The sequence below is a fragment of the Limulus polyphemus genome, unplaced genomic scaffold (genome assembly GCF_000517525.1).
Source record: "Limulus polyphemus unplaced genomic scaffold, Limulus_polyphemus-2.1.2 Scaffold2683, whole genome shotgun sequence".
Lineage (NCBI taxonomy): Eukaryota > Metazoa > Arthropoda > Merostomata > Xiphosura > Limulidae > Limulus > Limulus polyphemus.
The window spans coordinates 72393-96041 of NW_013668293.1; the positions used below are offsets into that span (position 1 = coordinate 72393).

General features: G+C 35.3%; 1 protein-coding gene across 1 annotated transcript in view; it reads left to right on the top strand.

Annotated features, from left to right (window-relative positions):
* Positions 1-23649, top strand: part of LOC106467626 (GPI transamidase component PIG-S-like) — a 141112-nt gene that overhangs the window by 61287 nt on the left and 56176 nt on the right. Inside the window, exons 5-6 of the mRNA XM_013927987.2 lie at positions 2539-2642; positions 16016-16136. Coding sequence (XP_013783441.1) covers positions 2539-2642; positions 16016-16136 — 225 coding nt within the window. The remainder of the gene's footprint in view (positions 1-2538; positions 2643-16015; positions 16137-23649) is intronic.

Sequence of the window (23649 nt, forward strand, 5' to 3'; positions counted from 1 at the left end):
AGATTAAAACCCATCTGCTATTTATTTGCCCAATCACTAAATGATCTAAATCCTTTTGTAAAGCAGCAGCAGTATCCTCTTCACAGCCAATAACACCCAATACGTTAATATCATCATCATATATAAGCAATTTATTGACTCTTCATTCATCTATGTCATTGATGTAAATCAAAAAGAGCAAAGGTCTTAAGACTGAGCCCTGAGGTACCCCAGTTGTAACAAGTAACAACCCTCTGCTTTCTTCCATCCAGTCACTCTTCTATCCAATTTGCTAACTTATCTCCCACATGTATAGAGAGAATTTCTTGTACAAGCCTCTTATGTGGCACCTTGTCAAATGCTTTCTGAAAATTCAGATACACCAAATCTTCTCCCTTACCCTCATCTACGTAAGCAGTAACCAAAGAATATTAAAAGATCTATAAGGCAAGATTTTCCCTTAGTGAAACCATGTTAACTATCCAATATAATTCTGAACTTTGTTAAATGGATTTGCAAAGCATCTTTTATCAGACTTTCTAAAAATTTTTCCCACAACTGACGTAAGATTAATGGGCCTATAATAACTGGGACAATTTTTATTATCTCCTTTGAAAAGAGGAGTGTCATTAGCTAACTTCCAATTTTTGGTACCTGCCTACTACTATTCAAGGACTTACAAAAAATAGTAGCAAGTGGCTGATATGTCCAATTTTTAACCTCCTTTAAAACCCTTGGGGAAATATTATCTGGCCCAGGAGCCTTATCATTCTTTAAACTTCCCATTTTTCTTAACCAGCTCAGAATTAGTGCAGTCATCTTGTTTCCATCCATCAACTGTTCAAGATGTGGAATACTGCTTAAATCTTCATTAGTAAAAACTGAATAAATAGTAAAATTTAATAACCTAGTCATCTCATAATCATCATTCCTCAATGGTCCTACATCATCCTAACATTTGTTTACCCTTAATGTATTTAAAGAAATCCTTACTGTTAATTTTCACATTTTCAGCCAACCTTTTCTAATGTTCTAATTTCTTGTTTCACGAACTTTCTTGATTTTCTGTAATCTTATAAATCTCCCATCATACCAGTCAATCTTTTAATTTTATGATGCTTTTCTTTAATTTTATCTTTTATACTCTTTGTGAGCCAACCTGGTTTTTGACTTGCATCTACACTTTTCTTTCTATAAGAAATGTGTTTACCTTGAATATTTAAAAATTTATCTTTAAGAATTTTCCACATCTGATCAGTGACTCCAACTAATTCAGCTGCCCAATTCACTACAGATAATTATTGTCCCATCCATTTAAAATTAGCTTTTTTTTTGAAAACTTTGTAACCAAAATATCATTATTCCTTATCTCCGTAAGCAGCAAAACATTGAACCTAATAGAGCAATGATCACTTGCACCCAAATGTTTCCCAATTTCCACCCTCTCTATCATTTCTAAAATAGTATTGTTTCTAGTAGGTTCCTTGACTAACTGGTGAAGAAAGCCATCTTGAACAGTTTCCAAAAACCTTTCTCCCTCATGATTAGACTATAGCATTTCCCAATCTATATGCCCGAAATTAAAATCAAGCATAATTATGACTTCATCTATCCCTATTAAATAGCCTGTAACCCTGTATTTCACTGCAATTTCTATCATAAAAAACATCTACATTTAACCATGTTTCAGTTATTCCCACTATATCAAAATCCCCCATTGTTAGCAGTGCTCTAAAGCCATCTATTTTATTTCTTATACTTTAAGCATTACAGTGTAAAAATTAAGCCTACCCTTATAATTACTTCTATACTCATTTCCTATGCTAAACTTTTCTCTACCTCTTATTCTCTTTGCATTTAGTTTATCCTGGCTTTTACCACTGTCTAGTCCTAGTTTAAAACTTCCCTTACAGCTGAGTTAATAGCCCTAGCAAACAAGCCAACCCCTATCCTATTTAAATGTAAACCATCCATTCCCAAAAGCTCCTTTCATCCATTGAACTGATCCCACAAGAACAACCAGTCAATCTGCTCATCCTTACATATTAACCTAAGCTTAGCATTTAGCCCTAGTGACCTACTTATAACTTCATCAACATAATTATTTCTGGGGATACTTATGTCATTTTTCTTTAAATGTCTTTATCAACCCCTGGTACTTATTAATTAGCTATTCTGACCTACCTTTCCTTACATCATTAGCCCCTATGTGCCCAACAAAAGCTGCATCTCTGTTAGTCCTCCTTCATTATATCCCCTGTGCCTCTGCATAGCATAATCTAATTCTTTTCTCCCTAATTACCCCACAGAGAACACTATCCACATGCCTTGTCATTTTGTATGAAGGGTCTAATTAAAATTTTGGATTAATTTTTTTAATCTTGCCTCGTTGTATAGATAGTATTAAAAGCAAGCACATAAATTCATTTTTAAGGATCAGTTTAAATAAAATATTAAGACATTTTTGTTTTAGTGTCTCATCAGATAGGTAATTTCTAAGAGGAGTCCTTGTAGAATGTAGTCAACCTGTATTAAGTGTGCCAGTTATTGTTTTTACAGCTGCTGTATCCTTGAGTGTTGAGCTCATGAGAGTTGTTAGCAATATGGTGGAAGAAAAAACTCTCAGGAAACTATTCTTACCTACATCAATGTCCTTAAAGCAAGTATGTGTTTACATTTATTTTAAGATATTCACAAAAGTTAAAGGAATGTTCATTTTCAGAAATAATTTATAATAATTAATAAAAACTAAGATGGTTGAAAAACAAAGGTTAATTCATACTTTCTTCTAAAGTAGGGAATGATAAAAATTTTCATGTATTCCTGTATTATTATTAATATTAACTCTTGTTTTTAAACCTTAAAGTGTATAATTTACATATATATATATATATATATATAAATATGTAATGTATGTTTTTCAAGAAGAATTGCTTATAATTTTCTACAAAGCAAGTACGAGGATAACAAAGTAATATTATCCCATGTGATCACTAGTTTCCTTGAAATATACGAATTTCTGTATTGTATTTATTTTTAGAGCTGAGCAATTAGTGGTGTTTGCTAGTTGATTAATTGATGGGCTAATTAAATGATTATAGATATCTTCTTCCCTCTTGTACAAGTAGAAACAAATAACAACAGGTGTTTGCACTGACCTTGTAGCTTTATCAGTGTTTATCCAGTGCATTATTCTAACATGGCATTAAAATTATTTTGGTTATTTTTAAGTAATCCTTGAATTGCCATTGGTTTCATATGATACACCTGGTCTGAAAGTTGCCATTTGTGCATTTCACAAAAAACAAATATTAGTGAATTAATTGCTAATGTTGACTAAAGATCGCAATGTGGTTATTGTTATCTTTGTTTTTAAAATATGCGGTAATCCCACACTGAGCTTCTGTAAATAAAATAAATTTATAATAAAATAATGAAAACTTGTTTTACCAGTAATGGTAATAATGTTTTTATTTAAAACATATCACAATTGCAGTTAGAAATAATTAAGTACCCAGTTAGCCAACATAAAAATAATATTCAGTAAAGATTTGAGTCATCAGAATTTTTGTGGTCATGATTTTTATTTTATTTGGTGAAAATAATAAAATAATCTCTTGTTTAACTCTCTTGCTTTGGACTCATTGGAATTGACCTAAATCTTGACCCCAAATTGTCTTTTAGCATTTCCATACTATAACTTTTAACATGTTTTGTGTATATTCACAAACTTTTGAAAGCTTTCAGTAAGCATTACAAGTCTTTTACAGACAAAAAATCAGAATTTTTAATGGAGTCGAAATGTTGACTGCTCCAAGTGTAAAATGATTTTCATGATAAGATTGAAAATACTTTTGTTCATCTGAAAATTGTCAGATCTCATTTGAATAATCTCTAAAACCTCATTAATAAATTTCAGTTTTTTTTTCCTCTCTTTTTTTTGTAAAAAAAGTTGTATTTTTTTGTTATCTGTACAGGTTTGGTCAAATTGACTGACCTCTTGACCACCGTAAAAAATTAGGAAGTAAATCAAAATGACCTTTTTTTCTTTCTAGAATGACTTCAATTTGTAACAGAAAATGAGACTTGTTTATCCTAAATAGCTTAAAACTAGTAATGGTATACATCTATTTATATTTAAATTTTATTGTATTATTGCCCTTTGGACACTGTTTAACTGATAACCCTGCCACACAAGCTGTAGATCAGTCATCAAATGTGTAGCTCATGTTACCTTATTAAATTATGTAAGGCATGAGCTACTCGCAAGCTGCTTGTGAGTGTACCTTGTGAAAAATGTTTTTCATTATTATTCTTTTTCTTTATCGTACCTTAAATAACCTAATAAGTTTCTAAATTTTAAATTGTAATTACTTTTTTAGTAATAAATAAAGAATACACATGAAAAACAAGAAAAATAATAATTACCTGTATCTTGTTTTTCTTTCTTTTTATTTTTTGCTGTCAACCATCGATGAAACTTAACCCTACTTTTTATATTGATGGTGGTACTACTACTACTACTACTACTACTACAATAAATACTTTTTTATTTAATTAAATAATGCATTTAAGAACACAGAATAATATCAAACAAGCAAACAAGGTCCTACAACTATATCATATTTTTTCTTGCTTTCTAAGTATGATAAGAACTTTTAAATTTCAGCTAAGCTCATTGATGAATAAAGTTTGAACTGGATTAGACAATTCTTTTTACGGAACACAACATAATGTAATGCATCATTTGATAGGTTAAAACTTTAGTTTTCTAATATAGTATTGAACATCAGAGAGAACTGTTGGCAATTTGTGAAAGAGAGTATGTGATAGGTAGGCATGGCAAGAGGGTTCTGATTTTCTATTTTATGTCTCTGTAACCAAATAAGATTGAAGGCTATAATAATTATGCTTTGTCTGAGTAATAACAATATTATAATGAATAATCTTAAGTTAAATTCTGTACTTCTTGGAGGGGTGGTAAATAAATTAGAGAAGAGGGGATACCTAGAGAATAAATGTTACATTTCTCATACTAGGGTAAGATTGAGAATTTTTTAATACTTCCTTATAAAATTAAGAACTTAAAACTTTATTAAAATTTGATTTATTAACTACATTTTTATGCCAAGTTTATTCATATATCATGACAATAATAATAAAGTATTTTAATTAAATTTTAAATGTAACTCTTTCAAAAATTGTGACATATCCACTTTGACTTGTCTGTAGTGAGGGGGTTAAAAAGCAAAAATACCACAATTTTAAACAAAGAACCAAACATCAAGAAGATAATTTTATTAAGGCTTAAGAAGTCTTCAGTCATATGACTTGTTATATACTGTATGTATTCAAATTCGATGACGAGGAACCCACTTTGAGACTAATAATGCTTGGAGATGGCTTGAATGGGTAATGAAGAAAAACTTGTCTTAAACTTATATTCAAGCCATCTCGAAGCATTGTACTGTATGTATATTTCTGTCTAAGACAGATTTTTCCGTGCTTCCACCAGAGTCTTTTGCCCTCCATGGTTCCATAAGTTGACAAGTCAGCATCTACACCTGTCTCTGTCCCCACCATTTCTTCCAGTAACTGCTTGGATCCATCTCCTGTGGCCCTAAGGGGTAGGACCATTATTTGGTCATGCCCTCAGTCACTGGAGTCTCCTTCTTCCAATAGATATCTGCCCAGTTGAGCCAGGGCCGGTTCTATGGAGGTAAACAGACCTCTTTCTACTAAAGAAAATCATCATGGTCACAAGCAGAAGGGTTCTCCACCACCTAAATGACCATTTTGTTACAGTGAAACTGTTGAGGTTTTCATTCTAATTTGGATGATATTAATGCCTTGATTGATTCCTATCATCCCATGTTTCTCTTCTTGTATGAAACGTTACTTTGGCCTGCTTATGCTGTCACTTTTTGGCAATTTTCTTTATATCAGAATGACAGGTTGTGTGATGATGAGTTCATGGAGAGATGGCACTGCTGTTTTACCAGCATATACCCACCTTATCTGTGCCACTTGATACACCCTCGGAGGCTGTACATATCTCTGTGGGTCATACCATTGCTGTTTGTTCTTTCTACCTGTCTCCTAGAGAGAATTACAATCAACCAGACCTTGATTTCACATAGAACAGTTGCCATCTCTCTTTTTCATCTTGGGAGACCTTAATGTACACAATTCCATTTGGGGTGGTGTTGATATTGATGGGAGTGGTTGATCTGAGGAGCATATGCTCTCAGTTCACAACTTCTCTTCCATGCTGGTTCACTTACCTATTTTCATGCACCCAATCAGTCCTTTACTGCTATTCATCTCTCTGTCAGTTCACCTTCCCTATTTTCTCTTTTTTTTTTTTTTTGGAGGGTTGACAATGATCCATGGGGCAGTGATCATTTTCCCATTGTTTCGAGGGAGGTTGGTTGTGGTCAATGCCACCCAACTTGAGTGCCATGGTGGAAATTGGAGCAGCCTGTCACCACTCTCTTGGAATTAGATCCTGTTTTCATTAGTTTTCCATCTATTAATAACTGCATAGAGGCAGTAACTGATTGTTATTTTTTGAGCAGCTGTTTATTCTATCCTCAAACCTTCAACACATTTTCTACATTATCCTTATCCATGGTGGTCTCCTGCTTGCCAGCAGGCATGGAGGGCTCAGAAACAGGCTTGGGATACCTTTCGCAGGTATCCCACTCTTACCAACTGCATTGCTTTTCAGTGGGCCTGTGCCCATGCTCAGCAGTCAAAGCCAGAAGGAATCTTGTATTAAGTATCTTTTCTTACCACTAGTTCCAAAGTCGTCTGGGACAAATTTGGAAGGTCAATAGCCAAGAAGTTGCTGATGTACAGAGCATCGCCAACACTCTCATAGAGTACTCTTCTTATCTCTCCAGCACTTCTGTTTCTTTTCCTGCCTTCATGGCCATCAAGTCTCGGGCAGAGCATTTGCCTGTTCCTTTTGGGCTGATCAACTCTATGATTATAATCACCCTTTTACACTGGTGGAACTTAAGCTTGGTCTTCATTTGTCTGGCAGTACATCTGTTGGGCCAGATGACATTCACTATGAGATTCTGCAGCATCTCTTTCCAGCCTTACTTGCTTTTCTTATGGTAATTTTTAACTGGATCTGGCAGGAGAACATTTTCCTGATGCCTGGTGCAAGGCTATTGTTCTACCTTTTCCTAACCCTGGGATGGATCCCAAGATTCCTTATAATTATCATCCTATTGCTTTGACTAGCTGTCTCTAAGTTTTTGGAGAGGATGATTAGCTCATCTTGTTTGATTGAAGGAATCAAACAACCTCCTCATGCCCACCTCAATGTCAACAGCACTCCATCACGAACCACTTGATTTGACTTGAAACCTCGATCAGGGAAGCCTTTTTCAAGAAAGAACATCTTATGTCCATTTTAGTTGATTTTAAGTAGGCTTACGACACTTTATGGGACCTCCACTCCCATAGGTTGCGTGGCCATTTACCCATTTATATTCATAATTTTTTACTTGACAGGAGTTTCCAAGTCCATATGGGTTCAACCCTTTCCCATTCCTTCACACAGGAACTTGGAGTATCTCAGAGCTGTGTCTTGAGTGTCACACTTTTCAGTGTTCAAATCAATGCTATTACTCAACAACTTCCTGTACTGTTGCAAATGGCCTGTATGTAAACGACTTCCATATTTCTTGTTGATCGTTGAGCATGAGGTTTATTGAGCGGCATCTTCACACTTCTCTCAATTGTCTTTTATGTTGGACCATAACAAATGGTTTCACCTTCTCCTTATCAAAAATCGTTTGCATGCATTTTTGCCACCAATGGGGTTTACACCCTGATCCTGATCTCAGTGGTGGTGTTCTTCCCATGGTTCCTGAGGCAAAGTTCATGGGACTTATCTTTGACCATAAGTTTACTTTCATTTCTCACATCAAGAAACTTTGTTTCAAGTGTACATGGGCTCTGAACATCCTTTGTGTCCTCTCTTCCACCTTTTGGGAATGATTGATGTTCTGTGTTGAACAGCTATTGTACCCTCATACATTCCAAGCTGAATAATGGGTCTCTGGCTTATGATTCTGTCAGGTCCTCTGTCTTAAAGATGCTGGATCCTGTCCACTATCTGGGACTTTGGACTCTGCACGGGGGCTTTCTTCACTTTGGTAGTCCCACAAACCTTCTCTTCACCTCTGCTGTTTGCAACTTTTCTTGCAATATGCTACCCAGCTTCGATCCTTACCACTGCATCCCACCTGGTGTTGTGTCTTCCTTCCTCAGTGGGCTATGCTCTTTTGAAATAGACAGTCTGTCATTTGTCCTTTTGGTTTTAATATCCAGGTACAGCTGACTGAATTGGGTCTGTCATTAAATGCTATTGCTGAGGCCAATGATTAGCCCATTCCACCATGGCTCATTACCATTCCCACCTGTGACCTTTCTTTGAGTCACCTGAGGAAGGTAGATACTCCAGACTGGAAGTTTCATCTTCTCTTTGCCAAATATCTTTCAAACCATTTTTCTGTTCCCGCTTTCACGGATGATTCGTGGTCAAGTGACTCTGTAGGCTCTACCATGGTTTGTTGTGGCTCAGTGGTTGCTCACAAGATCCCCTCTACAGTTTCTGTGTTCACTGCCGAGTTGTATACCATCTTTCTTGTGTAGGATCACGTAGAAACTAAGCAGTACACTAACTATGCTATTTACACTGACTGTCTTAGCTCTCTACTGGCCCTGGAATCATTTAATGTCAGTTCTCACCCTGTTCTCATGACTATTCAGAAATGACTGTCCCACTTTTCACTGTCTTCCATTTCTATCCAGTTCTCCTGGATTCCTGGCCATGTCGATATTTCGGGAACAAGCTTGCTGATACCACAGCTAAGTATGTCTGCTCTGTTTAGATATATTTTGGTACTAACAGAGACTGAAAAGTAAAATGTCAACTGTGCTCTTCATAGCTTTGTAACAAGGGTAATATGGAAAGAATGTTAAACAGTATCAAAATGAAGCAAGGGTTTATTGCTGTCTTTCATATCTAAATTCTCAAAACGTAATAAAACACTAGCTGTTTTTTATCCTCTGTTTCCACTGATAGAGCTCCCTCAGGAACTGACGTCAGATGTTGTGTGACCTCTCTGGCCCAAGAGCAGGAGGGAGAACTTTAAAATTGTGAAATATTTTTTTTCATGTGTCACAATGTTATTAAGACACAAGTATGATATCAAAGTGCTTAATCAAATACATTTTACAATTATACCATGTGTTTAGAATGTACACATTTCTTAAAAGGCTTATTATTTAAATAATATAAAATGAAGATTGCAAAATCAAAGCTGTAACACTGGTTAGAGACTACTTATGGTAAAGCTGAAGAAGAATAAATGTGTGGTATATATGTTCCCAGTTATTGCAGTTTTCCCTTTGCTGCTTAATTTAACCCCATGACTACAGGATCCTACAATTTGTAGGACCTAATTTCACTATTGTTATATTTAGTTTCAGAAATAAAACTAATGGATGAATTTTTTTAAAATTTGATAAGAACTTTTCTAAAAGTATGTAGTTAAAAAAAAATAAAACATTTAATTTAGGTTTTTACCACTGTCTCTGATAAAAATTTGTTATTTAATGTAGTTATTTGCACTTGGACTCTGAATAGTTCACCTACAAGGTTATTTTAGTTTTGTTTATAAAAATATTATTTAATATCTTACAATTTTCACATTTCATTTGCATAACCTATAGAACCTCCCAAGTGAATATCAAAAGATGTTTTAAGGTAAATGTTTATATTTTATTTTCCATCTTCTCTACTATATCACTAACAATAGCTATTATCATCAATGTACAGTGCAATGAAATGTTTAAAATTTCCAAATAGAAATATGTACATATCTTTTAACTCTTCGTTGAATAATCTTATAATGTCTTCTTTGGGTTATATGTGTAATTTAATTTTACCTTTTCACTTATAGTTGATTTTTAATGTTTTTATTTTCCTTTTCTATTCTTTATTATTGATTATTTATGTTGACACACATCAACAGGTGCCTTACGGGTAATATAATGTTATCTTTGGCAGAGATAGTTTAGCCTGTAGCAAAAGTGTTTGCACTCACTTATTTATAAAACGTGTTGAAAGAGGAAAAGTATAGAATAAATATAAAAACTCCTTAAACCATCTGGCAACTTTGTGTCCCTTTAGTTGCTTTTCTCCAGTCTGTTCACCTTCTTCAACAAGTGCCCTTTTATATCCTTACATGTTTATAATGTCCTCCTATTCACTTCTTGGAACTCACTTGATGACTGATGTTGCCTTATAGGGCATACTTACTTTCCTCAACTTGCATTGAATCAGAGGTAATAGAAAGGGTTAAACCCATCCCTTGTGGCTTCTAAAGGGCCCACTGTTGAGATGTTTTTTTCCACAAAACCACTATGGTAGTTATGTATATATTTCAATGTCTATTCCACACCTTACCTTCATTGGACTGCCATAGAAAAAGCCAGCACTGGTGAAATGTCTGCTCATTCCCTTGGCTTGCACCTACAGGCTTTCCAAGTCAGGTTTCACAGTAACCCCTTGCACTTTCTTCAGTAGTTAGGTCCAATTGGGTCCAAGCACCTCTCTGGTGCCTTCCAAACACAAATTCCTCCTTCCACTCCACCCCACCAGGTCATTGAGTAGAGCACTTCCTTCTACTTGTTTTTAGTATTGGTTGACTTGAAGAGTTCCTCATTGGTTGATGGAACCCTTTGAAGAGAGTCCAGTTGGGCAGCATATTGTGTGGGAAACAGATCAGGGGTGTCCATGTCATTGTAATGCATATCACACCCTATTATATCGTATGTCATTTTCAAGGGGTTTGGCTAGCTGTACCAGTAAAAGTGTCTCATTACAAGATGTGAAAAAAATTCCCATTCCCGTATGTACAAGAGAACACATACTAAACTATACAGTATGATTATTGCCTTAGCCATACTACACCTCATGACTAACCGACCTGTTGTGTGCAAATGCTTGGTTGATCATGTATGTTTTTGCCCATGCCTGTAATACTTGGGCTTGTTTTCATGAAGACAAAGAGTATAACCTGCATGAGATGGATTTAGTCTCCCATGAGTATTACCCCTCACTATAGGGTGTCATAATCCATGGGCTTTCCTCTTGAGTTACCTTTTCTGAAGGAAGCTTATCTAAGTTGCACTGACCCCTCCAGCGCATCAACGTGGGATTCTAGTTATGGTGTGACAGAGAAGTAAGCCCATCATTTCAGAAGTTAACATTTTCTGTACCTGAAAATGTATTTCTGATAGATACTTATATCTCTATATACCTTCCCACCCTTTCTCCCCACTACCAGTGCACATTATTCTTGCCTCATGTAAGAATGAAGTTAATTTTGTGTGCAAGTGCTTATGGCGATCTACTGCACACAAAGGATGTGTTGCCTTACTATTCTTGGTTTATGTCATAACACGTTTTAGATGGGAGATGACTCAAAGCTAGTGGCATGCACAAAATCTCAAAGGCAGATGAGAGAGGAATAGCTACTTTGTTCAGACAAGTATTTATTATAAATATATTTTCAGGTAAGAAAAATGTCCATGTCATTGTGTCCCGGCTGCAATTTTTCTGTTACTTCACTATTTTTATTTACATATATAGAGCTATTTGTATGAGAAAGTAAGATAACTTTCTTAATGTTTTTTTTAACATGTAAAAATGTTTAAATGTTTTAAAACATTAAAAAAGGTGACATGTTTAATACATTAAATGAAATCTATCACCTCTAGTTCATGACGGTGTTGGTGCCATAAAAAAAAATGCATCTATAACTACGACTACTCAAATGCTTTGTAATCAATCAAGGGAAACAGATAATCATAACTCATTTTATTTACCAGGCAAATGAGTACTTAACAAAAGTAAAACCTAGTACTTTTAGATATTCTTTTCATAGCCTAAATTTTAAGCCAAACAACATAAAATTTAGAATACTATCAATTTGTTTTGTAAAATAAAACTTTTGATATTCATAACTTTATATTACAAAGTTTGAATTTCAAAACCTTTAAAAAATGAATAAGAACAAAACTAGAAAGTCTATTCATGTAATATAGTATTATTGTTATGTTTACAACCAACAACAGTGTTTAATTTCACAGTAACTTTATAACGGTTAACTGTTACAATGATGTATTATACCAGTCAACTTTTTAAAATTAGGCTATATGACAATGTAATCAAATTTGCAGTATTTTTTCACGTAAAAGAAGAGACTTCTACTATAATAATGTAGTAGCTTGGATTAATCAATGCTAAACACGTACTAAAGTGACCTAAATAACTCGTTTAAAATAATGTTAATATATATGTAACTGATTAGTTTAATGATATTATAATCCAGTTATTTCAAAACTTGTATGTTTATTTCTAGTAATGTGTTTGATATGAAAATAGAAAACAGTTCACAACAAACAATTCAATTTTTTTATTAAAATTAAATAGTTATAATTATTTATAATCATATGTATAAAGGAACTTGTAGCTTTGGTAAATGTATACCTGTTTTTGAATTCTTTTAATTCATTACTTACATAATCATATTATTTGCACTTTCACTTATTTTAAACATCAAGAACAAGAAAAACATTCTTCTCTAGAGAATTCTAACTTTGAAACAATGAAAAAGTCGATTATGTAAAAAGTATTTGTTATAAGAGATGTAAGTGCCCTAAATAATACTAACTTTGATGAGAACAAGTCTCTATAGTCTAGATGCATTGTTAAAGTATCTGGAAAAATTGTACAATAGCAATGTTTGATTTACATTCTTAATGTTGTATTAGGTTAGTTCTATACAGTTAGTTGGATACAGTTAGTTCTAAAAAAAAATTGTAAGAGCATTCAGCCCCCTAAATCCTTCCCCAAGCTCCATGCCTGTTTATTCAACATTTAAAGTATACAGTTATTAATTCCTAAAAACAAAATAGAGGGGGTGAGCTGTATTCTTAGACCCCTCTCCTAGCCCTACATCTACATGTACAACATTAGATATTACAATTATTAATTTATAAACAAAAATGGATAGAAAGGTTTTGGTTTTGACCACCTGGACCCTTTTTTTTAGAGCTTCATCCGCTCATACAACATTAAAAAATACTATTATTGGTGGGGTCTCAACCCTCTTGACCCCTCCCATAAATTCATGCCTGCATACACAATGTTAAAGAATACAGTTACACAATTATAAGGTAGAAATATAATACAATGTTAAAAAACAACAACAGAAATTTACACTTTATTGAACTCTTCAGTAACCAGAGTGGTGCTGCCACTCATTTGCCTTAATAGCTTTACAATAACAAAGGCATGGTGATCAAGTTTAGTAGCAATTGGAATCAAACCTGAGACCCTCAAATCATGAGTAAATCCTCTCTGCCATCCTACCACCATCATGTTGCTTTATACTTAATAACAAACAAACATAATGGTAATGTTTCAGTTAGTTAATTCATTTTTTTACAGTTGATTTAATTGTACTTTCATTTAATCAGTTGTTGGAATACTTGAAAACAGTAATAATCAGAAACACTAATTTCAATTAGTTGATTATTTACATGACATTTTTCAGTTAATCATACTTTTAATTAATTGATTAGTTTACAAGACACTAATGATGTAAACACTGCTCATAGATAATTGATTAAATCACCCAGCTCTTTTTATAAATGATTTAATCATAATTTTGATTAATCAGTTCTTGGAGTAATTGAAAACAGTAATAACTGGAACAACTAATTTTGATTACTGGATTATTTCTGTGATAGTCAATTTAATCATAATTCAATTAAGTGATTACTGGAATAATCAAAAACAGTAATTTCAATTTGTTGATTATTTTCACAGCATTATTTGTTAATCATAATTTTGATTAATTTATTAGATTATGAGACAGTAAGTGATGTCATTGCTGTCCTAGATAATAGATTAAATTACCCAGCTCTATTTATTTCCAAAATTCTTTGTTAGTATTTACCTTTATGTATTTTTTACTAGTTATAACAAAAACTCTGGTAAGAAATATGTTTATTATTAGCTATTTCATTTTTAATACCAAGCCAAGAACAAAAGACATGAATATTAAGTTTCTAGAACTATAGCCTCAAATGTCATTCTTATTTATAGGGAAAATAATAATATTTTTTATAGAAAGTAAGTAAAGAGAAATTTGCCTAAATTATAAAAAACATTTTGACTGAAGTAGTCAAATTTCCATACAGAGGATTGTTGTATGTGTTAAGCAGAGGAATAGCATTCTTTAATCATATATATGGATACACACATATAGACTTTTTGAGAAAAATTAACAGAAAAATAGCCAGGAGGAGGTCTTTATGCTATATTGAGTGTTTTAAGTAGTGTTTTTAATTAACTGAACAAAATAGCAAAAGTTCTACTAATTAATAGAGGTTTTTCTCTACTAAACTATACATTTTATAATTATGACAAAATCTATTTGAATATATGTTAAGATTTTATGCAATTCTGTAAAGTAATTTTTCTGTGAATATATTTTTTATTTTAAATTGTTTCTGAAATGATTGACTTGCAATTTAAATATCATTCACGTGTTCATTTTAACACTTTGTGCTGTATGTATAGCATTAACATGGTGTATAGAAAAGCCAAGTTTGTGTTGCAAGATAATGATGTATAACAGTTATGTTTGTTTATAATAAAAATATTTAGAGGATATTTGAATTTTAGGAACACTCCTATAGCTTCCTATTAGAAAGACAAGTTTATCATCTACTTGTTCAGGCTTTCATCCCATTAATACTTGAACTACCTAATTGGAGGTTTTCAAGAGGGTTATGCAAGTTTGGCTGGCTTCTGTGCTAGGTTGGCTGATTGTGTTATTAGTCAGTTTAATGTAGAAGACGTTTTTATATTTTTTTCTTCTTGTTTGTGGTTCATGTTAAATTATTTGTAAGCCTACTGTGCTGTGTAACACTGATCTATCTGCAATATCCCATATGATAAATTGGAATAACACTAAACCAATGAAATATGAGTCATCCATGAGAAAAAAAAATTTAACCTCATGATAATACATTTAGTTAACATAATTTATAAGTCAGCAAAACTTTTATATCTTTTTGAAAAATATCAAAATGGTTAATCCCAGTCCCAGTGGGGGTGAGAACCCAGACAGGTTGATATCACACTTCCATTTCCAACAAGAAGACCCATGGTTGAATCTCAACTCCTTCCACCATTACAGACCTTCTCAGAACTTCTTTGAAAACAACAAGATATTAATAACATAGGATGTAAACTAATGGCTAATTAGTGTCTAACGAGCAATTAGAGATAATGCATATCCATGGCCCTCCACTCCTTTTGGAGATTGCAAAAACTCAGAAAATCCTTCTCAGAACCAAAATGATCAATAATCTGGATCAGTTTTTGCAGTGTGATGAGGAATTTCAACCTTAATGTACCCATGAAATTTGATAAAAATCTGATTACACTTTGCAGAATTATTAACCCAAACCAACCTGATTTTATACATGTAATAGGTTATGCTAGCTGAATTTCCATGAAAACAAACATTAAGTTTGCAGTTTTAGTATTGAGCATTTTCTTGGCACTTGATATGATTTTTTCTTTTCCATATATTTTGAAAAGGAAGTAATATGTCCTTGCCATTAACAAATAAGTTTTGTATTTATAATCACCATACTGCTTAGTATGAAATTGGTTTTTAGAATAGCATAGGTAACCGTCCTAATTTACAATACTCATGGTAAAAGGTTTAACAAAATTCCTAAAAAATCCAATTGTATAGTTTTATACAACAGTACTATATTAACTGTTGATCTTCCCAAGTTAGCAGTTCATGTACAGTTCTAATGTTGGTAATTGAGTATGAATCATAATATAACCAATATATAATAGATACCTCATGTTAGTAGAATAAATGAACAAATGTGTGATTTGTTTTTGGTTTGATAGCCTGATAAGGATACTATGAGAAGTACAAGTGCTTATACTGGTCTTGATGTTATCTTCACATTGTTATCTTCTCAACCAGAGGTGTACGACATTCGGTGGGATATAGAAAGAGCTGTGGAAGGTAAGTATTGTATTTAAAACATTTCTAATTATGGAAATACTCAGCCACTTAGTACAAGTAATCAAAATTTAGTATACGAATTAACAGTTTGTTACACAGAACCATTAGTATCCTACTTTACAACAATTACAGAATAAAACAGTTTTTTTCTGATCATTCTCAATACACAAATGAATAAAAATTATTAAAATGATTTTGACATTGAGTGAGATCATTTGACATGGTGCAATAAGAGAATAAGTGAGTGTATGTTATTTATGTAACAATGATCATCTTTATTTCTTTATTTATTATCTAGGGATAATTTACCATAGCATTGTGTATTTATTCAAAGAAAGTGGATTACCAACAAAGTTTTTATAACAGTTACATGAACAGTTGCTTTTATTTTAGTTTATTTAAGAAATAATTCAAGCTGTACATTAACTAAAAGCTACTTTAATAAATTAATAAGAATACATTATTTTTCACAAAAGCAAAAACTCTGAACATTTACAATACCAAATTGAATTTTATACAAAGTTCTATATCTCAATAGTTAAAAGCCTGAGAGCTTTTAGAATCAAGAAGACAATTATAGTAAGTAATTATATAGTAAGTAATTACTTCATAAAATGCAACATTCCAAAACATACTTACCTCTGCTGCCAGGGTTTCATCTTTGCCCATCTAAGCATTGATCTGATTTCTCCTTGCTTGCTCCAGTCTTTTATACCCCATTCAATTGCCCATGCCAATACTTATCTCGTGATACTCTCTGCTCATGTCAGTGCACCCTCTATCCTTGTACTGAATATAAGCACCTCATTCAGATAATTTTATCACTTTTTTGAGACTGATACTATACCAGTCTTTAACACTGGCTCTTAGTTGAGGCTATTTGTGATCTGATTCATTGAGATGGAGACATATATTCAGTCTGGGTGTGTGTGGTGGGGGGGGGGGGGGCTGAGGTTGCTTTTGTTGATGATCCAGGGCATTCTGGAGAGAAGTTGGACACTCTTTTTCCGGTGCCTTCGTTTAGTATCTCGGCTTCTCACAAGGTCAATTTTGATCAGCCACCTCCTGTTCCATTTCTTCAGTTAATCAGTCAGGTTTATATGTTTTGGGGGCTTTCCCTGGTTGCCTTTAAATCTACTCCTTCTTTGATGGCTGAAAGGTCTGAGGGTACTTAGTTTTTTTCCTCCTTCACCTGATATTGCTGTTCATGCTGGGAGATTTACTGCTCAATTATGTGATGGGATAGCTATGATTTGTCTCCCACATTTGTTGGATCAGCATTCTTTGGCTTACCACCACCAGGGGGATGTATATTTAGATTCCCAAAGATTTGATCCTCTTTTGGACACTGTGATCACTTTGAACAGATCACAATTTTCTCAAATTCATCTGACCCTTGCTACTGTTATGAAAGATTAACCTTCCCTCCATATTTTGTTGGAAGCCTCTCAGCATTCCCCACATCACTTTTACTGACTTCTACTTTAGGAAGATTGTCAGCTTCTGCTCTTTCTTTGGTTTCCTGGCCTGCATGTTGTTGGGACTTATTGGGTAGAGAGAGATGCCTTATTGGAGGAAGTTAATCTACCTGCTGCCACCCTCCATGAGTTATGTGAGGCTCCTTTTCTTCATCCCATGATTTTTATGGGCATTCCAGAGGTGTTGGAATCATGGATTGATGTTGCCCATTTGCATTCTTCCTTGTCACTGTTGGACTCTAGGCTTTCTTTGGCTCCTGCTCGATGCCACTGCATGACTGCTCATCTTGTATCCTGACCCCCGGCTTCAGCTCCTCTGCTCGGGCAGACCATCACTGACAGCATCAGTGATTGGCCTATGCCGATGGTATCTGTGGGAGTGAGGTTACAACATTTTCTGGACATCTGGAATTCCTTAATCAAAGATCATTAGGTACTTCCGGTCCTGGCATTGGAGTTGATCATTCAGTTCACTTCTCCACTCCATTATCCTCCCAACCTGTGGTATTTCCACCCCCAACAGATCTGCAGAGTGTGGATCTTTGTTCCAAGCCTATCAGAGTGTTGTTGGTCAAGGGGGCAGTAGAGAGAGTTGATTCTGTTCTTCAAGGCTTTTATTCCCATTCATTTGTTGTGCCCAAGAAGACAGAAGATTGGCATCTGATCTTTGATTTTTCTTGTCTTAACCAATTCCTAGATTCTTCCAGGTTCACAGTGGAGTCCATTCTCAACCTATGTTGGCATTTTTCACCGGGGTGTGTATGACCAAGTTTGATGTTGCTGATGCATATCTCCACATCCCTATGGCAAAGTCATCCCACTGCTCTCTACGTTTTGTGGACACGGGTCAGGTTTTGCAGTTCAGGGCTCTGCTCTTTAGCCTAGCATCTGCACCATATATCTTCCACAGAGTAGTATGAGTCCACTCACCATTATATGAACAACTGATTACTTCAGGCACCATATTTTCAGTTAACTGAATAACACACCCAGATACTCTTTTCTCTTGCCAACTCAATACTTGTCCATCTGGGTGTCTTTTTCAACAAATTTTTAAGCTGGGCTCAGCCAATTCCCATACGGCTCCAGGCTATGGAACAGGCAGTCAGGCTCTTACATTTCTTCTATTGTGCCAATAGTTCTCAATCATACATGCAGTCCCTTCAATGGTCGCTGCACAACCAATGGATCATGAACTGCAATCCACTGGGTCATCCAGTCTCCTTACTCAGGAGCATCATCTAAGATCTCGAGTGGTGGTTGGATCAGACCAATACTACCATCTGTTTCCTATACTGCCCCCTCATCACAAGATTCATCTGTTCACAGATGCCTCACTTAAGGAATGGGGTGTGTATATAGATGGTCTGGAATTACAGAGTCTATGAATAGATGACGAATTTTCCTTCAACATCAATATCTTAGAACTTCTTGCCATCCAACAGGCAATGATTCAAGCTTTAGCTCTATTGAATGGGAAAATCGTCATGATTCATTCCAACAATACCACAGTGGTATCTTACATTTCCCAACAAGGGGACATTCATTCTCAAGACCTTTGTTTTCGAACTTTGAATATTCTCTACCGATCTCACTCCCATCATATCAACCCCCTGGCTTGCCATGTTCCAGGGGTGATGAATTTAATAGCATATCGCCTGTCTTGGCCCAACCAAGGTTTTCCGGTGGATTTGCTCTCAGTTCGGGACTCCAATGATTGATGCATTCGCCATGCATTGAAACTCTCAACTACAGCCGTTTAAGTCTCCGGTACCTCATCCTTGTCCTTTGGTGATAGATGCATTCAATCGAGATTGGATGGGATTGTATCCATATTCCTTCCCTCCATTTCGTCTGTTGCTCAAAGTTCTGACTATGGTTTGATCCACTCCTTGTGGAGTGCTGTTGGTAGCCCCAGATTGGCTGTCCCAACCATGGTTTCCTCTTCTACAGTATCTTCAAGAGTGTCCACCTCTGCCACTTTTTCTTTGGCCATCTCTGTTGAGGCAACTTCTATCCAACATTCTACACCCAGACATACCCAAGCTCAAATTTTATGTATGGAAGGGATGTGGTCCTTCGCACAGCATTAGGGTTTAATTTCTAAAGCTGCCTACAATGGTCATTTATCAATGGAAGTGGCACCCTTATTGCCAATGGTGTCTCATGAGGAAATTGAACCCACTTCACCCAAATGTGCCCACTATATCTTGTTTTTGACCTGGCATTTTGACAAAGGTCTAGCTTTGTCTACTTTCACTTTATATAAGACAGCTTTATCGACTGCTTTTCAGTATTCTAAATATTGGAAAGTATTTGAGTCCCCAGTGCTATCCAGCCTTCTCAAATTGTTTCAAGTCCTTCATCCCAAAAGGCCTTTTCAGTTGCCTAACTGGGATATTAGGGTGTTATTACATGCTTTGCCTCGACATCAATTTGAGCCTTTAGCCTCATGTACCATGTATCACCTTTCCCTTAAAGTGTATTTTTTGTTGATGCTGGCATGTGGACGTTGTAGGTCGGAATTGTTTGCACTACATGTGAAGAGGACTCTATCACTCCACTTTTGTCCTGCTATACTCTGATATATCCTTTCTTCCTGAGACTGCCCATCCCTGCCAATCATTGTATTGAACAAATTGGGGTTGGTTTGCTTTTAAAATTTAGGGAACTTGGCTCACCTATTGCATTGTTTTTAGAGCATTGTTCTTCAGGACTCCCCAATGTGCATTACTCCACGGATTTACTAGTGAAGCTAAGGAGTCCTTACCACACCTGGTTTCCAGTCACTGGGGTGGTGAACAGAGGCTTTTCCTCCAGATTGTTTGAGTGAATTCCTCCACTTTTGTAGAAGAGGGCAAATTTGGGGGTCCTTCTACCTGAATGTTTTTCCCAGCTATCAGTAGGAGCAGCACCAGCCTACTCGTAATACCAGTTCAGATTTGATGCTTGGATGTGCATGGCCCTGCTTTTTGATCAATATTGGTTCAGTATATTTTTCATAGAAGGAGGTCCACTATCTCCTTGTAATTCCTAACACGGAGTGGTCCCATCCTGGGTCCTTAGTTGAACACAGTTGTTTCAAGTCCTACCCACAATTCTAGAGGCAAGTGGAAAGCTCCTTGCCCACTCTGGGACTGAGGATGAGTTTGGTTCCTTTGGTTGAGTAAGGCATACACGATCCTGTCATTCTGAGCCTATGGTGTTACCTTTCAGGCTTCTCCAGGAGGAGGAGAAGGTTTTTCCACTTAGATGTTGCTTACTTTCTTGTTGTGATACTGGTGGTTTGGAATGCATCACTATATGCCTACAGGTTGGGATCCAATCAAAGGTAGATCTATATATAACACTATGGTCCAATTGCCCTAACCACCAACATAGGATATAGGGACCAAGACCCCCTTAATTTCAGCCCTGAGTAGTGGAACCTCGGCTATCTGGTTGGGGCTGGCCTATAGTGATGATTAATCATGAAGGTAAGTATTATTGGAAATACATTATCACTTTAGAAAAATGTTTACATATCTAGTAACAGTTTTTTACTCTCCTTTGAATAGGCACGTAAGAATTAAAAACACATTAATTTCTCAACAATAACATGGAGTTTAAAAATACAAATATTGACTGATTCTTTTATGTTTTCACATTTATATTTCCTCTATATTTTATTGAATCTAATACTTCTTGAATTTCAACTGAGGTCTTCTTTCTTATCCATTCCTGATTCTTTCCTTCCATACTTTCTTTTTTTTTCTGTTATTCTTCTACTGACTTTCTTTCTCTAAATATCTTCCAGTAGGATTGCTCTTCTCAGATATTTTCTACCCTTTCTGTCAGCTTTTCTTCTGTAGTATCTTCCCTGTGAAATGTATTGATAAAATCTATTTATTATACAATACTTTCAATAACCCTATGCATACAGGAAGGTCAAAATGTGCATGTCACAAACTTTTAGTTACATTCAAAATTTAATTAAATAACTTGTTATCAGTGTATTTCAGTAAGCTTGCCATCAAAACTTAGATTATACGTCAAATATTTTATATTATCTATATTTTAATTTCTTAATTTAAAATGTGTTTAAGTGAATTCTTGACATTCATTTATGTGTTTTAAATCAGTGTTTCTCAAACTTTCTGAAACGGTGGACCGGCTACGAATCTTTTGATCACCCCATGGACCAGTGATGAAAACCAAATATATCGTTCACTTTTTTTTATAAGAAATGCATAATTATTCTATTATATGATTTTTTTTAAATATATACGTACATACATCATTATGAAAGGATTGCTTTAATAAATGTAGAATTTATCAGCATGAAAAGAGAGTTTATTTTTTATTTGTCAATTTATCAAGTCTTGACTCGATGAAAGACAGTGCAATGTGGCTCGAATGTCCAAATGGTTTCTGTACTTAGTCTTTATGACACTCATTATTGAGAAAGCAGTCTCACACAGATATGTTGATGGAAATTGGAGAAGTATTTTGATAGCGATTCCAGCCAGTTCAGGATACTCCGCTCTAGCTTTGATCCAAAAGCACTCCAAGGATTCTGCAGATTCGAAAAGGATTTTCATGCTACCGTCAGCAGCAAGCTCCAGCAATTGATCCTCCAATGCAACTGACAATCGGTGTTCCGATGTTAAGAAAGGGTTTTTGATCCATCCATTACGTTTTCGAGTGTCTTCCTCTGATGGAAAGTACATCTCAAAGCGCTCCAGTAGAGCCTTCAAATGCTCACTGATCTTGGCTATCAATACAGACATCTCAAGTCCCGAGTCTGTTTCAGTTACTGTTGCTGACAGTTTGTGAAACATATCAAAGCAATCTTTCGACACGCAAGATTTCCACACATCCAGCTTGCATTTCATTCCATCAATCTTGTCTGCTATCGTGAAGCATGAAGCCATTTTTCCCTGCATGGAGACGTTGAAGGTATTCAAGATGTCAAAAATATCCGCCATGTACCCCAGCTTTGCAACCCATTCAGAATTTCGGAATAGTTCTGACTAATGTGGTTTCTTGAACTGGAGAAAGTGGGCGAGCTCATGTCGTAGTTCAAATACTCAAGAGAGAACTTTGCCTCTGGACAACCAGCGGATATCAGCATGCAGTATGAGTTGTGTGTGCTCAGCACTTGCATCTTCACATAATGCTGCAAATAACCTTGAATTCAGTGCGTTGGCCTTCACATGATTCACAGTTTTCACAACCTCACTCAGAATTGAGTTTAATTCGGGTGACATTTTCTTACTGGCTAGATTTTCTCTGTGAATTATACAGTGGGTTGATTTACAATCCGGGGCCACTGCTTTAATCTGGGCTATCACGCCGGAATGACGTCCTGTCATCGCAACACAGCTCCATCTGTACAGACGCCGACACAATTTTGGAAATTTAAATCGAATTTTCGAACTGTGTGGTCGTTCAAACTCTTGAACAATTCTGTACTAGTTGTGCTAGTTGGTAACGAATCAGAAAAAAAGTACTCCTCCTTCAAATCTCCTTTGTATTCGTAACGCACAAAAACCATAAGAATCGCCTTATTTGCAATATCAGTACTTTTCATCGAGCTGTAACGAAAAATACTTTGACGATTTAACTTGTGTTATGAGCTGATCTTCCATATCTTCTGCCAAATCGTGGATGCGATGTGCAATAGTGTCGTTTGACATTGGAACTTGGGATACTTTCTGTGCCACTGCCTCGCCCAGCATTTCTTGACATACGTCTTTAATACAGCCTATCACGAGTGTCTCCCCAACTGTAAACGGCTTCTTTGCCTTGGCAATACGAAGAGCAACCTTATATGAAGCGCGCAGCGCACAAGCAGTTACGCATGTCAAATTGAGCAGTTGTTTCTGGGATGATTTCAAATTATCATACTTCCTTTTAAAGAACTCTTGCGGTTTTGAAACCAATTTGCCATGTTTGGCATTTTGATGCATCTTCAATTTCGAGGGTTTCATGGCGTCATTGCTCAAGATTTCACCACAAATCACACACTGTGGTTTTTCCACTCCATTTTCATC